This window comes from Leuresthes tenuis, unplaced genomic scaffold (assembly GCF_036924035.1).
Source record: "Leuresthes tenuis unplaced genomic scaffold, fLeuTen1.0.hap1 SCAF_8, whole genome shotgun sequence".
NCBI classification, from domain to species: domain Eukaryota; kingdom Metazoa; phylum Chordata; class Actinopteri; order Atheriniformes; family Atherinopsidae; genus Leuresthes; species Leuresthes tenuis.
The window spans coordinates 16,001,810-16,017,647 of record NW_027325362.1 but is presented as its reverse complement, the minus strand read 5'-3'; the positions used below and the strand labels follow the sequence as shown (position 1 = coordinate 16,017,647).

The window sequence follows — 15,838 nt, the reverse complement described above, 5'->3', positions numbered from 1 at the left end:
TGGCGCAGAAAACAACATGTGGGTGTTGTAGAGGATGTAGTGGAGGATGTGTAGTTTGTGCATCTGCTCCTGTGTGTTGTTATGCGTGTACTGAAAGGAATCTCCACTTCACTGCTCCTCACAGTGACTGGCCGCAGTGAAGGGGGGGGGGGGGTGTGGTTTAAAATCGCTGCTAGCGAGTTTAAACCACTTTAGCAAGTGGTTGGGGGCTTGATGAGAGGCCAGCACATGCGGTTTGGCACCAATAATCCAAGGACACACTACCTAAAATTCCAGATGGACTTTCTCTCCTCCTACCACTGAGAGGTAATAAAAGGAATCTCCACAACCTCAAGAGAGCTGTTTACACTTGGATGCTGCTGGGGAAAGACATCCAATCATTTCGAGAAGATTGATAAAAGAAAAACTGACAATCCCAGGGATTGTAGCTGTGTTTATTACCTTTTTGGAAAAAGCTCTGCCATGAAGATGATGAATGTGGACTTCCTAGTTTTAAGCTTCTGCCTTGGTCTGGGCATAAGATGCGGTGCTGCTGCTAAGAGGCGATATCAGATCCAAAACGGGCCATGCAGCTACACTTTCCTTCTGCCTGAGCAGGAAAACTGCCAAAGTCAGGACAACTACAACTATCCAGTTCAAGAGGATGGGCCCACGGACAACGAGTCCACTCTGAGGCTGGAACAACTGGAGGTCAGCTTAAAGAACAACACGGAGTGGCTGCTTAAGGTAAAGCTTAGTCACATCTCACCATATCCCTGTGATAACAATGGCTGTTTTTACCACAGGGATTTGAGAGAGAGAAAGAACAAAGTATGTGTAGGTGTCAGAGAAGCACAGCAATGATGTGTGAAAGAAAGTGTACTGAGGAGAAAGAGTCTTAGAAAGGTATCAGAGGAAAGATGTTCACACACAGTCTGACTTTCTGTCCTCTTTTAACATTTTAAGGAAAGCCCTACATCTAGTGCACAGAGTGCATGTAACTGTAATGAACTGTGAATACATTTCTCCTGCAATGTTCTGAATATATCTGTAAGTGAAGTCGGCAGTTATTATGTGAAATGTGCCCATTTCATGAAAAAGGCAGATTTAAATTGAACCACCAGCTGCTTGACATACTGAAAAACTGTAATAAATCTGTTCCATTAAACAAAAAGCACAGAATGAGATTAAAGGAGCAAAGGTATCATTATGCCAAAGTACAGTTTTGAAAAAAATTAGGCACAGTATCACCAGCCCTGTTGTGTTGTTTGTCAACTTTTAAATGAATCTAAAAGCTTTCGAATGTAGTTTTTACTTTCACTTAGAAGCTGACAAACTTTGAATTCACTGATGGAGGATGACTGTTGGCATAAACTAAAAAAAAAATGTGCCGGGAGACTGTGTAACACTTTTAGTTGATGCGTAATGGATTTAATAACAGAGAAAAACCACGTGCAGGATGCATTCTTATCTCAGTTTGCCGGACCCATGCTTGTCCAAAGGAAAGAAGCGAAGAGCTTCTTTTCTTGCTCTTACTCTTCACCCTTCTCAGACTGATGAACGATCAGAACTGAACACAGACAAGCGGGACGAGGCAAAACCGCATCGCTGATGGATTGAAACGCGAGGCAGGTTCTGACCCGCCGCTCACACGGAGAATCTCCAGTGCTGCCCTCAAGTATAAAAGCCTGCTCTCAGCTCAAATGAACAAAGTGCAGCAGCACATGTAATAAAACTGACAGGATGCACATTTCTTACAAAGAAGCCTGCTGCTGACCGCTGATAATGTGTCAATAAAGTTCAGCTTTATGTGTATCGGTACTTGTGTGTAAGTCAGGGACCACGGGTACCCGCCCGAGCTGCACAACTTTCTCACGTTAGAAAAAATAAAAAATTGGCGAGAAAGTCGCAGCAAAGGTGTAAAGTCTAAAAACAAAACACATTCAGACACATTCTGCAGGTGCTACATGAAAAATAAAACCTGCTTGGCAAACAGAGGCAACGTTTGCATGCAGCTATGCTTCATAGATGCATCAATAATTTCCATATGTTTCATATTTCTGTTTGTTACGTTAACGTTTTAGCTAGATTTTCCCCAATTAAATTCACTTTGTACTTTGTCATAACAGACAGTTAGAAGCTCAGTACGATGCAGATTGTCACTGTTCAGCATCATGATTAACAAATGAGAGGCATTAGCCTGGATGAGGGTTTAATCATTGGACAACAAATATCTTTGTGACCCAAAATGTATGCGGCTTGATTAATAAATCATTTCAAGCGGCCAGCTGCTGAGCAGAAGTGAGGCATTACATCATTAAAGCTGGAATATGAAAGTCATGATTCTCACACAGTTGATAGATTAAAAATAAAATATCAAGCTGCAGGCTGTAGACGCTGTATAAGTTTGGCACGACTTTAATCCTGGAGTGGAGAATTAAAATGATGTTTTTTTTAACTTTTGATCATGTCCTGAAATGAGTAAAATGTTCACACTCCGTGATGCTGGGTGAATGCGCTCCGTGTAATCATTGATGGGTGAGAGATCGGTGAGAAAAAAATAAAAGAATAAAGAAAAAATAAGCATAAATAGGTTCACAATAAAGGCTGAAAATACAGTTTTTGTTTAATGAAAAAAAATCATTACACTATTGTCACTTTATTTCCAAAAAAGACTGTGTGGCACCAGCTGATGAGCGCTAAAAGAAAGAAAAAAGAAAAAGAGCCACGCTCTCATATGAATGAGGAACTCCGTCATTCTTTTGAGGCGCAGAGAGTAAACAACTGATTAGATCACAAACTGTCAAAAGGGACATCCTGCCGACAATTCAAATGACAGCGTTCCACACATCTGTGTGTGTCCAAGAACATAAACAAAGCGGACACGAAGAAAGGAAGACAAACAAAACCACTAATTACATCTCTTCTTTGCACTGGTCAAAAAATAGTAACAACAACAAAGTCTGGGGCTGCGTTACCGATTGATGGGTAAACAACAACGACGACGACGACGACGAAAAAAGCGACTGGGCAAACTTAGAGTAGATGACAAAGGTATTCAACGGATGGTAGTTTCCAGATGCAAACAAGTCAGGCTGTCATGAAGGATGTAACTCCTCACTCAACACTTCCATCCTGTTTACGAGTCGTGTGACCTGATTGCCACTCAGGAACACCATGCAGGAAATAACTTAATGATTAGTCTGGGTCTAAATCTGGCCGTTCAGTAAGGTAGATAAGACACTGTGACATCACAACTCTTAACGCTTTACATGATCTTGATATAGCTTATTGGCTTGTTACGTCACAACCGTGGCAGGCAAACGTTTGCATTTATTCGGCTCAAAGACAAGAAAATATAAAGTTTACACAGGTACTGCATCATTTTGCTCTTAAATAGCACCACCATTGTCACATTTTTTTCCAACATTCAGCTTGTACATTTAGCATTCACACAAACTAAACAGTCATGGTTATTATAGACGTCTTAAAACTGATAACACAACCATGGCCTGTGTAGTCCTAATGTGGTGATTTACTGCTACAACTTCCCACCGTTTAAGCTTTTTCTCTCTCCTTTCTCTTTATTTTTTTTGCTTTGCAGCTAGAGAGCTACGTTCAAGACAGCATGAAGCAGGACATCGTCCAGTTCCAGCAGAATGCCGTACACAACCACACAGCTACGATGATTGAAATTGGGGCAAACCTGCTGAGTCAAACTGCTGAGCAAACAAGGAAACTCACCAATGTGGAGGCACAGGTGAGGCTGCACATTCTGTTTTTTCCTAGCATGTGGAAATAACATGCTTAAAAGGCACAGCACATGCGATTGTTAAACCTTCCTGCTCCGCACATGCAAACAAAAAAAAAAAAAAAAGCTTCTTGCTTAAGTGCACTCAGGAATAAAGTGGGATAAATAACGTAGCTTCGGAGTGTTAAAAAAATAAGCAGTGGGAAAAACAGGCATGATGGCGTCAGTTTATTATTGTGGCTACACGTCAATGACCTTATGTGAGCCAACTGTACAGCATTTCCTGTTATTAGCACACTCGTATTCCCAGAGAAAGGGTCTATCAGTTTGTCACAATCACACATCCGTCTGTTCAAAGACATCAACAGCTCCATTGGAGACACACAGCTAGGATCCATGTAAACAATCTGCTTTTTTGCTGAGTTCAGTTCCTCTAAACTGGGAAATTAGTGGCAAGGTCCCCAACCCCAGAGTTCAGTTCAATACATCGGTCTGCGAACTGTTTCCCCTCGTTCAGGTAGGTCTGCTGTATTAGAATATGGCTGCTATTTCCTGTGCTGTTTCATTCCCATTTGTGCAAGTGGTTGTTCCCCCCAGTCTAGATATGCGAACTTCCTGGAATAAAGAGTTAAATGTGCAAGGTGACCTGGCACACATATTTTTTTTAAAATACGGTAATTATTTCTCCACTTTCACATCCACTTATTTCTTATATATTGCCTCTGAGGACCCTGAAATGTGATTACCGTCTTAAAACATAAAAATGCATATAATGAATAATTTCAGTGTACAAATAAATATAAATCCTTATCTTGGGGGGCCTCTTTCATGTCCATTCAGGTGATGGGAACAGATTCACATGAAAAGATCCCGAGCCAGTCACAGAAATGACCGGGAGACGCGCAATTGACCGCTTTACCTTCTTTATTTTCTGGTTTTAGGTCATTCAGCATACAACACGACTTGAGCGCCAACTTCTTGAAAACTCGCTGTCAACCAACAAACTGGAAAAACAACTCATCGTCCAAACGAATGAAATCGACAAACTGAGTGGCAAAAACAGGTGAGGACATTAAATCAGATACTTCCGTGATTACTACAGCGACAGCGTTGAGTTAAAAGACTTTCCTGCTTCTCGCCGACAGTATTCTGGAGAAGAAGGTGCAAGAGATGGAGGATCAGAGGCAAATGGAGCTGAAGACACTCCGAGAAGAGAAGGAGCAGCTTAACACTCTGATACTGAGGCAAACAGCAATCATAGGTCAGCTGGAGCAGCAGCTGCTGAAGGTCTCCTCCAACAACTCCGTCTTACATCATCAGCAGCAGGAGCTGCTCGACACAGTGAACAACCTCATATACACCCTGTCTGCTGGCTCTCCCCGAGGTGAGTCATCCCTTCGGGTAAACATAAAATCTTCACCCAAACAACGAGAAAAGACCATATTCCCACACATTCACATATGACAGCCCAGTATAAAACAGACCTGACCAGTAGAGGAGTTGTAACTACTAGAAATCATCTAGGGTGGACGCAAACTCAAGCAACTGTTGTCATTTTGGTCAAGGAACATATCCACTGTCTGAGGAAAAAGTTGCATATGAGTCATATGATAAAAATGTCAAAGTAAGAACACTTCTGTCGTCTTGCAGAGCCCAAAACGGTCATGATGCAGGACACTCCTTCCACGTACACGGACTGCGCTGCAGTCTACAAGTCAGGGAACACCCACAGCGGCGTCTACACTCTCACAATACCAAATACCACCATGGAGGTAAAGGTAAGTCACTTTGATTGTGTTGCATTTCACGGGCGGGGCGCTCAGCCGCCTAATCTCTGAGCAATAAGGAAACAATAAGGAAGAGGGCCTCGCCCCATCATTCAGATTTAGTCTGAATGTACAGTGAGGTGCGTAACTAAATATTTCGTGATAACCTACCCTCACTAACACAACTCTGGAACTCAAACACGGTGCGCTACTGGGTGAGGAGTTCAGCAAAAAGCCCCGTGTTTGAGGGTGGGGTAGGTTAATTAAAATCTTCTCAGACTTCTATTAATGATGCACATGCTTCGGCTGAAACTGCGATCGCCATAGCAACTTTTCAGCAGCTTGGACTTCATTTCTGAAGAACATAACGCTTGTTTGATTAAACACAAAAAAGGACGTCAGTGTCACAATATAAATGAGCTTTACGCTCCATTAGAACCTCTTTTTTTTATTTATTTTTTTTTTATTTAAATGATTGATCCCCATTGGACCTTTTCCCTGCATTTGAAGGCTTTTTGTGACATGGAGACAGAAGGAGGTGGCTGGACAGTTCTACAAAAACGCTTTGACGGCCATGTTGACTTTCACCGTACGTGGCAGGAGTACAAAAAGGTAAGAGCAATCAAGAAGAAAATTCTTCCCCCGGAAAAATACAGCCTGGGATACGGGTTTCTCATTCCAAATATACCAAACAGTGGGAAGGTTTTTTTTTTTTCTTTCCTTGTTGAGAGAGTGGATTGTGATTTCAGGATCTGTGGATTCTTCACTGTCACTCTGAGTTGATTGCTGAACACAATCCAAGAAAGAAAAACTATTCGTTAGACTAATGCAGCAGGCTCCCGCATTTCAAAACCACAATCATTTCAACTATTTGCCATCCTTCAAGTAAGAGAGTCAATCGCAGCGTGTTATTATTACTTCTGTGAGCACGTGAAACTGTGCTCATAATATGCCATCATTCAAGGACCTGGAAGGTTCCCAAAAACATTGACCGGTACTGCTGATGACTCAGATCGACCAACACCAGGGTGGCAAGACGGATCTCACGAGCAATTATTAGAAAACAAAGCTTTTGTGTCATTTTCTAATACAGTGACAGCCCAGATATACCGATCTACAGCATCAGTGATGATGCCCATGCTTGTTTCATTTAGCTTGCTTCGTGACAGAAAAGCTTGTGTGTTTTAAAGAAAAATCAGTTACTTTCAGTTCGTTTCAGCCTCAGACATGACAGCTGCGGCTCTTTTCTGGGCCAGCCTTTCATTAAGAGGAAGAAAGCAATCGCAGCGGTCCTTTGGGAATTCCACTAGGTTTGATTACATTTCTTTTCTTGCGTCTTTTCAGGGATTTGGAGAACCTTCAGGTGAATTCTGGCTGGGAAATGAATTCGTCTCCAGACTGACAGATCAACAGACCTACAAACTGCGGGTGCAGCTGAGTGACTGGGAAGGAAACTCTGCGTTCTCACAATACGATCAGTTTTCTCTTGATAACGAAGCACAAAATTACAGGTACGCTGCACTGGCAGTTTCAAAGACATTTCCCTTCAATAAGTGCAATTACTCACCATGAATACCATTTAGCACGTAGCGAACATTTTATCTCATTTTAGCTTCAAGCGTCGAAAAATCCAAACGTATGAGGCTTCAATTAATAGAACAAAGTAGCCTGTCTGTATATTACACTTCTCTTTAACAACACCGCTTTGAAGTCTGCTTTCTGAACACGTGCAAAGAAAAAAACATTTACAATTTTCTGCTAAGCAGCATGATCAAAGGACATTTTGAAGAAGTTTACTGCCATGCCAATCTTTTCCATAAACCATCTTTCTAAAGCCACAAGCATAGAGGCTGTATTAATATCAAATTTCATTCAACTATTACACGAACTCCTCATGATTACTGATACAGATCGGCCACTACTACTGAAAAAGCCAAACACAAAACAGAAATTCCTCCAGATGGTGGGTCTTGACATCAGTGACTACACACGCTGACACGCACTGGCATTAGACCAAAGAAAATCTAATAAAACTGGTCAGTATTTGAAAAATAGGAAAGACAGAAAATTCCGTGGGTTTGCAGAGTTCGGTCTGAGTTTCTCTGAGTTCCTTGGACACAACACAACCTTCAAATCATAATGTGGGCTGACAATAGAGCAGATTCTCCCTTAGAATTGGACAGAGTCTTTGAAGGATCTTAAAGCCCAATTCAATAACATTATTTTTCAAGCCCTCCACTCATATGTATCTGGGTTGTTCTTAAGTCATGAAATTCATATAAATAAATCCTTTATCATAATGATACATATGAAAAGGATAAAATATGAATGATAAATGATCAAGAATCATCAGAAATAAACAGAAAAAATTAAGTAAATAAGAGCCTGAAACTAAAAGAAACAGTTCATCCTCGTGACAAAATCCATTTCAGATGCAGTGCTGGTAAAAAAAAGCTTTTATTCAAAGAAATGTACAAGTAAGTCTAGTCTTGCCTTTTGAGGAACAGTAATCACAGACTTCCTCCTCCTCTTCCTTCATTTTTCCTTTTCCATTCTACAGGATACACCTTAAAGGCTACGGTGGAACTGCAGGCAAAGTAAGCAGCATTGGGCAGCCAGGAAGTGATTTCAGTACAAAGGATGCAGACAATGACAAATGTGTTTGCAAATGTTCGCAACTGACAACAGGGGGTAAGAAACACATCACTCCATATAATATTCTCCTTGTCAAAAACAAATACGATCATTTTGTCGATTTACTGGTAAGCACTTGTTGCGGACAAAATTCCCAAGAACGCAAATCTTGGTACTCGGCCCAAAAATCTTCAAGGGCATTTCAAGAGCTGCTGTACTTTTGTGGCCGTGTCAAAGAGCACAATTAGCTCAGACTTAATCACTGATCAGCTCATTGGGGAATTCAGCCTCGACAATAGCTGACATTAATAGCCTGGGAACTGAGCTTTTCCCTCTCTCCTCTTGTAGCCTAAAAGTCCTCCTCTGTTCCCTTGAAAGTGACTCTCCTGCCAGACATTTGTCTCTCTCTCTGCAGCAGAGTCTGCCAAGTGAGTCTGAAAGGATAAAAACCGTAACCCCATTCCTTTTTCCCATGAGGGGTCTCTCATAGGCACATTAAACATGCACGTGACCAAATGGCATCGGGCCAGTAAAATAGAAAAAAAAAAAAAAAAAAAAAACTACGGGTGTGAAATTGGACCTTTTAATCAAACTGAAATAAATCTGTGCATGAATGTATACAAAATGGATTCACCTCTCAATAGATTACCTTCCAAAGCAACACGACCGCCTGCAGAGAGATCCACCAATTTTCACAAATTAAAGTATTTTAACAGGTATTGGGGAGAGCTGCTACATATTTGCATTAGTTGTCCTACATGGAGGTTTGGGAAGTCCAACATGCTGCATCTCGGGATGCCAATACACGTACAATTAATTGTAGTTAAAGAAAATTAAAAGGAAGCGCAGGAATGGATTTTGAAAGAGCAAAGTTGTGCAGTATACTCGAGGCTACTGCCCACATAGCACCACTAGTATAACACCCCTGAAAATCTGGCTGAATTGTATCTGATTGAGCTGCATTATGGGTCTCGACAAGGGGACAAATTCATGAAACAAAAAGATCTCATCTCAGAGAGATTGAATCATTTAGATCTTATATTTTTTCAATGTGTTAAACAAGAGTATAATAGGAAGTCAATATGTGAGGCTTCTACATCTATCTCTATATACGTGCGAGTGTGTAAATAAATACTAAATATATATACAGGGAATTTAAGTTACATTAAGTTACATTAAAACCGATTTTAATACAGAGCTTCCCCTTCATGTCAAGCTAAACTCACAGAAGCAGCCACAAGGCTCTACTGTTAAAAAGACAGCAACAACTAGGCCTGTTTTAAAAATAGCTCTATGGATTAGCTGTTTGTCAATACATCAAAACTAATTATGTTTTGATGTTCTAGGCTGGTGGTTCGATGCCTGCGGTCCATCCAATTTGAATGGGATGTATTACCAACAAGGCCAAAACTCCAACCGCTTCAATGGAATCAAATGGTACTACTGGAAAGGCTCGGGCTACTCTCTGAAGTCGACTGCAATGATGATCAGACCAACGGACTTTTCAGGTTCACTCTGAAGAAACACTCGGATGAAACAAAGTGGGAGGGATACTTCTGCCTGACAAACGACACCAAACACCAAAAACAAAACTGCATGGGGGATCCAAAGCACTTCATTAATGTATTTTCATATCTATTTGTCATTATTTATGCGTTTAATAATTTCAGGACACAAATAAAGATACAGTCCCACTACAGGCTTAAAAAATGTCATAACAATTAGCTAACAGGATAGGAGATGCTAGAGTAGAATGTAACAATATCTAAATATTATTTCTTGAATATTTCAATACAGTTTAAGCACCCATTTAACTATGATTCGAATGACGGCTGATGATGTTTTTCTTAGATCAGACTATGGTACAACATGCAGATAAAGAACCGGCTCAAAAAGATTGTTAAATCTGGGTGAAAAGTTTTACACAGAGTTTTACTTAAAATGAAAGTGCCACAAAATAGCGTTTCTCCACAGAAACGTTATTTTTTATCCTAGAATGTATGTACATTTGTTGTTTAATTTATATGTAGATTTTAAATCCGGTATTTAACTTTATTATATATGAAGGAGAATTGTTACAGATGTCGAGTGAGGGTCCGAGCAACTACAGTAAATAACTTTATTGCACATAAACTAAGAAGAATTACTGTAATATATTCTACTGTACCTTCCCAAACAGATTAAACTGTGAGGAAAATCAATTACTATGGATGAAATGACTAAATGTACATTTTGGGGTAACCCTGTGGATCAAACAACTGAAAATTAAAGTATTTGTAAATCTAGAGTTTGGTTTTTGGTTCTTTATAACACTAATGATTGTCTGCTGGTGGATGCTGACTGCAGTTCAGCTGATTCTGAACTGAACTCCTAAAGATTTCAGGGGTTATGTGAGGCCTTCACTCCACAGACGTTGAGAAAATTAAGAGTCGCAAAATTCCAACATAGTTGCTGGATTACTGTAGGTCTGTGCGAGGTACGCGGGTCGGTGTGATTTACGGAATCGCATGAACTCAAAATGCCAAAAGAGCGCATTTGCAACTCCACAAATGGTTCCCTCTTGCATTTTCGAATAAATATCTCGCAGAGACGTTCAGCCCTTTACAATGAGACCAAAAAGTTACTGATTCAGACATTGCAACACAGACGGGAGTACGAAGAAGCAACAATTTCACTGCAGATCCATTCATCTGGCATATGAATATCCTTCACGAGTGTTTAATGTCCACCCTCATGAACGTGGGATGCCTCCACCATGTTCCTGAGCAAGCTCGCCTTCAAGCTAATTTAGCGCCAAATAAATACTTCCAAGAGAATGCAAACAAAATGGTAGAATAATCAAACGATTGGCCAAACATGCAGTATAAAGGGTTTAAAGGTTTATAGGCTATCCTCCCATTTAGTCCTTTAAGCCTTTTTTAAAACTAGAAACAGATCTTTTCACACTGCTCACAGCTGAAGGTAACAACGCAGTCCACACTCAACAGGAACTGAATAAAACAGGAAAGAAGGAGGTTTGCCAAATGCTAGATGTGTCTGTAAGAGTGGGAGAATGATAAAAAGCCTTGGGGACATAAAAATATTTTGTGTCACAACAAAAGCCTTCATGCAATTTCAACAGGAAACATGTTGACATTGGTCTACATCAGGACCGTGTGTCTTCTCTCACAATGATATTACAGGACAGTGACTCATGAATGATTGGCTCAGGAAGAGGCAACATCCACATTTCACACAGGATGCTTCAGGAAAAACAAGCAGGCTGTTAGTGGACAACTAGTCATAAAATTGCGCAGGTTTCCACCCCACTTTCTTGGCTCTGGTTTAAAAAGATGTTGCCAGTAAAACAAATAAATATATGGAGTGTGCATCCGTAAACTGATATTGGCACTGGTCAAGCACTGAAAAGGGAGCCAGCGGAATCTACATTTTGTCAAATTCAGCTCTTGGTATTTGGGAAAAGGCGTGAACAAAGTTTTAATGCTTTAACTGGGTTAAAATTACTCTTACAAATGAAAAGGCTCACATCATGTCAGTTATCTGCACTATTTGAAAACATACATCGGTTTAAAGAAAATACAGTGATGAGTACAGTGACGTTTAATCTGGGTAATGTTGTTGTCATGGACTCTATTACTAATACTACCTGAATGTCCACTTGACCAGTACCCACCTGTGCTGCAGGGAACTGGTCTGACAGTTCATATGGTTCTTCTGGAATCCACTGCCTTTGCTCCAAACACCAGAGAATCTATTCAAGGCAAACATATATATATATATATATATAAACTGTTTAACACAACCTCATCTGTTTCATATTAAGTCATGCAATGTCATGGCCTGTTCAGCCTCCATACCCATTCAAAAGAGAGGATCCAGCAGCCACGCGCTATGCCCAGCAGGATGTTGAGAGTCCGCTTGTGTCCCCCAGACACCACGTGAGTCGTGCTCTCACACACTCGGTCAACAACTGAAAATCCACCCAGTGCTTTCACCACCTGAACCACAGTGTGTTGCTTCCTACAAGAAGCGAACAGGTTAGAAAGCATCCTACATAGACATGTACGCAGGTCATCTTTTTTTTTGCCCATTTGCTAACCTATTATTCAGAGGAGCATGAAACTAACAACATTTATCTCTAAACGAACAGTTGAATGAGCAGGACTTACTCGGAGGGCATACTTGTCATGACCAGTGTCCTCATGGCCTGAAACAAAGATCAACATGCATAATTGGTTAGGCATAATGTGCATATGTATCAAAAAATGCATTTCATTCTTTAAAGTTTAAAGGGGAATGGTAAGGACCTCCATCGTACTCAAAGTTGTCGTCCACGTTCAAAATCTGATAAATATCCTGCCATGTTGCACAAAACTATCAGTAGCAAACTACGTGTGAAGTTAGCCGACTGTCACAGAGCAGAGTAAATAAACTGTGCTGCAGCAGCGCACGTCGATGACATCATCCCAGTAGGCGAGTGTGTAGAAAGCCCTCTATAACCCCCCGATACCCGCCAATAACAACAACACAGCAGCTATGAGCTAACAGTGCAATAGTACACGTTCATTCATTAATTCATCTTAAGGTATTGGTGAAATAAAGACAGATAATGCTTTATTTAGAGGCTGCATCGTCTACCATTCACTCCATTATATGGATCTCGAAGAATCTAAATATCTTCCGAAAGACGCCGACTTTTACCAAACTGCTCTCAGTGAGTAGATGAACGTATTTTATGGCAGAAATAAGGTCAAGGTTTAAAAACGCCGGAGTTCCCCTTTAATCAGTATGTTGTTCAGGCGCGTTGAAATTAGTATCTGTGTTCAGTGTAGTATTTCTGTTGGGTACTTCTCAGCCTCACAGCCCAACGTAAGAAAAACAAACTGGATTTTGTCACATCCTCCACATATTTGGCAGTGAAATATAAATAGAGCAAGCTTGACAGCGTTGGTAAAAACAGAGTCTTGGCTCGCGTTTTATCGGAGCAGAAATCACAGGGTGCAATCTGTCAGTTTCTCCAAAACTGCACTTGTATGGGGGCAAAGCGAATCTACCAGAAGAGGGGGAAAAAAAAAAGAACAAAAGTTAGCCTAAAATCAAACATAAAGGCAACACTGTGTATTTGCTACCCTGATAACTGCAGCCCATCTGGCCGCATACTGCGGCTCAAACGCAGACAGCTATCATCGACACAAACACCTCGGCGACAGTCACAAACAGCACCACCAAGCCCTTTTCCTGCCACACTCTGATATCTGGTCTCACAGCTGAAAGTCAGGGGTTAAGGCCTGCTGAGCACAAAGGTGTCAAAACAGTCCACGAGCCACACCCAGGCATGTCAAATATCACACCACCCCTGACACGGCAGGGTGAGAAGTCACTCAGTTAATAACATTCCCAGATTATTACTTCCTCTTGGTTGTTCGGCCGCTCTTTTCTCTTCAAAGCAAAACGTTGTGGTTTTTTTTTTTTTTATTCCAATTCCAACTTTATTGAGCCACAGAAGGGTTACGTGTTGTCGATACTGACAAAATAAAAAAGGCTCATTTTGAGTTTCTTCAAAAATGAAAATGTGGGCCGCTGTTACGACAGTTCCTCTGAAGGGCTCTTGCCGTATCTTACGTAGTGGACAGATTCTGGCAGCTGCACAGGAATAAGGCACAGGAGAGAATGAGCTGCACATAATGAGCCTCTGACAAGGAGCTGGTGTGAACGGCAGCACGGCCTCTGAGCACAAATGAAGGAAATTCTTCACTGTATGACTGGGTCTCCTTGATGGCTACTGTTTGGTGCGCACTGAAACTAACCCTGTTCCGCTGCTCGGACAATCAAAGAGCAAAGAGAAAGAAAGAAAGAAAGAAAGAAAAAAGGCCTTAATCTCTGCTAAGCTTGAGATCTAATGGACAAGGATAGCCAATTAAAATCAGTTATTACAAATCATAACTTGTTGCGGCAAAGAGCAATTTAAAGTGAGGCCGAGAGAAGAGAGTGGCCATCAAAATGTATTTTAGAGAATCTAAAGACAGACGACTTTAGAGCTTTATCCACTACAGCTGATAATACTTCAACAGTCTAATCATAATCTTTCAAAGGAACTGCATCCTTGCAAGATACCACACGAAAAAGGAACGGTAGAAAAGGTTTTATTACACATATATGAGAGAAAAATATTGGTTATTCGTTAGTAGAGAGAAATATTTAACTTTACATATCTAAGAGCAACATAAGCAGAGGAAGCAGAAAACCTCGGGAGTTAGCTGTTAACTTAATGGTAAAATTACAGGTCAGGTGGTTTCAATCTGACAATCAGACGTGATTCTGACTTTAAAAATTTTTTTTTTTTTTTTAAAGAACTAGGATCCATGAAAAGTCTGATTTTAATAACATGCTTTTGGAAATGCAAAGCGGAAAGAAAGGACCTCAGAAAAATGTCCTTGGACAAAAAAAAAAAAGAAAAAAAGAAAGGCAAAATCATCTCTAAAGAAGCAGATTTCTGCAAATCAATCTGACAGAATGTGTGCAAATGGAGGAAGTTCAAGTTCAAAATGTTGCCAAAGTGACCGAGGTGTGTAACGTGCCTGTGAGGTTGCAAAGGATCTCGGGTGAACTTACGCAGATTAAGGAGTCTCACTGGCTAACATTCATTTTGAGGTCTCGATCGTGAGAAGATCACTGAACATCAGTGGATCACATGACGGGACAACAAGGAGAAAGCCACAGCTCCCAAAACATACAAACATACACGTCCAACGCCGCAACGCTGTGGACTTTGCAAAAAATAAAAAAGATCCACGGCGTCCTGCTGCTTGCAGTATCATCAGACAAAATCACCGTCCAAGTAGCTGATTTTATTTGAGCTGCGAGACAGTCCTGAAATGCTTTAAGTAACTATAAGCTGATAGTTCCTGACGTATTTAACCGTCTGATGAAATAAACGGAACAACATGTGAATAAGGGCAGCTTTGCTGGAGATTTGGCTGTAATAACTCATACTTAAGCTCTACTGATTTTACCAAAAAAAAAAAAAGACTTTGGAGCAGGAGCAGAGCGCTGCAACCCGTTTGAGTCTCGTTGCAGGAATGATTCCAATCCTATCCACGTTATCTGGGCCTGTTAGTCGGGTTTTGAGCAGCTCAGTTTCACACGATTGTGCTCAGAATAACGTGCTGAAAATGCATATCGAAAGTCTAACATTTAGACTAGATTTTCTCTAATACTATATACTGTATACACCCCCCCCCCCCCTTTTTTTTGCCACCCCTAATGGTCATGTAAACATGTTTGAAACTTGAGTGAGAATCTTGAGGCTCTGTAGTTAGCTTTAGCCTAACTGTTAGACAAACTCTTCAAATATCATTACATAATTACATTTGCGGGGTTTTCTTTCCCCTTTTTCTTTCAGTTGTTCACCCAGAACATCACAAATCTTCACCAGCAGTTTCAAATGACAAAACTCTAAAACGGTTACTGAGACGAGTGTTTATTACAGTTGGCCGTGTTCACCAAATACTGGCCGGATCGCCTCCAATATGACCAGACCAACTGCAACATCTCTGATCAGGTTCTAAAATAACACTAACTGATTAAAAAAAAAGGTCCCCCAGGACGCGGCGTAGTGTTTGCCTTTTTCAGCGACAGCTTGTTGAGGTTACCGGCGTAACGAAAACAGAGCCGCAGGTGCATTTCACAAGAAGGAAGTGACACTGCC

At 40.9% G+C, this 15,838-nt stretch overlaps 2 protein-coding genes across 2 annotated transcripts in view; one reads left to right on the top strand and one right to left on the bottom strand.

The window, feature by feature from the left end:
• mcph1 (microcephalin 1) overlaps nt 1-15,838 on the bottom strand; it is a 30,128-nt gene that overhangs the window by 5,448 nt on the left and 8,842 nt on the right. Inside the window, exons 11-13 of the mRNA XM_072391101.1 lie at nt 12,300-12,337; nt 11,988-12,150; nt 11,804-11,881 (exon numbers count right to left, since the gene is read on the bottom strand). Of these exons, the coding sequence (XP_072247202.1) occupies nt 11,804-11,881; nt 11,988-12,150; nt 12,300-12,337 (279 nt within the window). The remainder of the gene's footprint in view (nt 1-11,803; nt 11,882-11,987; nt 12,151-12,299; nt 12,338-15,838) is intronic.
• angpt2a (angiopoietin 2a) lies at nt 216-10,383 on the top strand. The gene is made up of 9 exons (XM_072391103.1): nt 216-726; nt 3,584-3,739; nt 4,672-4,793; nt 4,876-5,114; nt 5,381-5,508; nt 6,007-6,108; nt 6,841-7,007; nt 8,057-8,187; nt 9,477-10,383. The coding sequence occupies exons 1-9, from the start codon at nt 463-465 to the stop codon at nt 9,647-9,649; spliced, it is 1,482 nt and encodes a 493-aa protein (XP_072247204.1). The 5' UTR covers nt 216-462; the 3' UTR covers nt 9,650-10,383.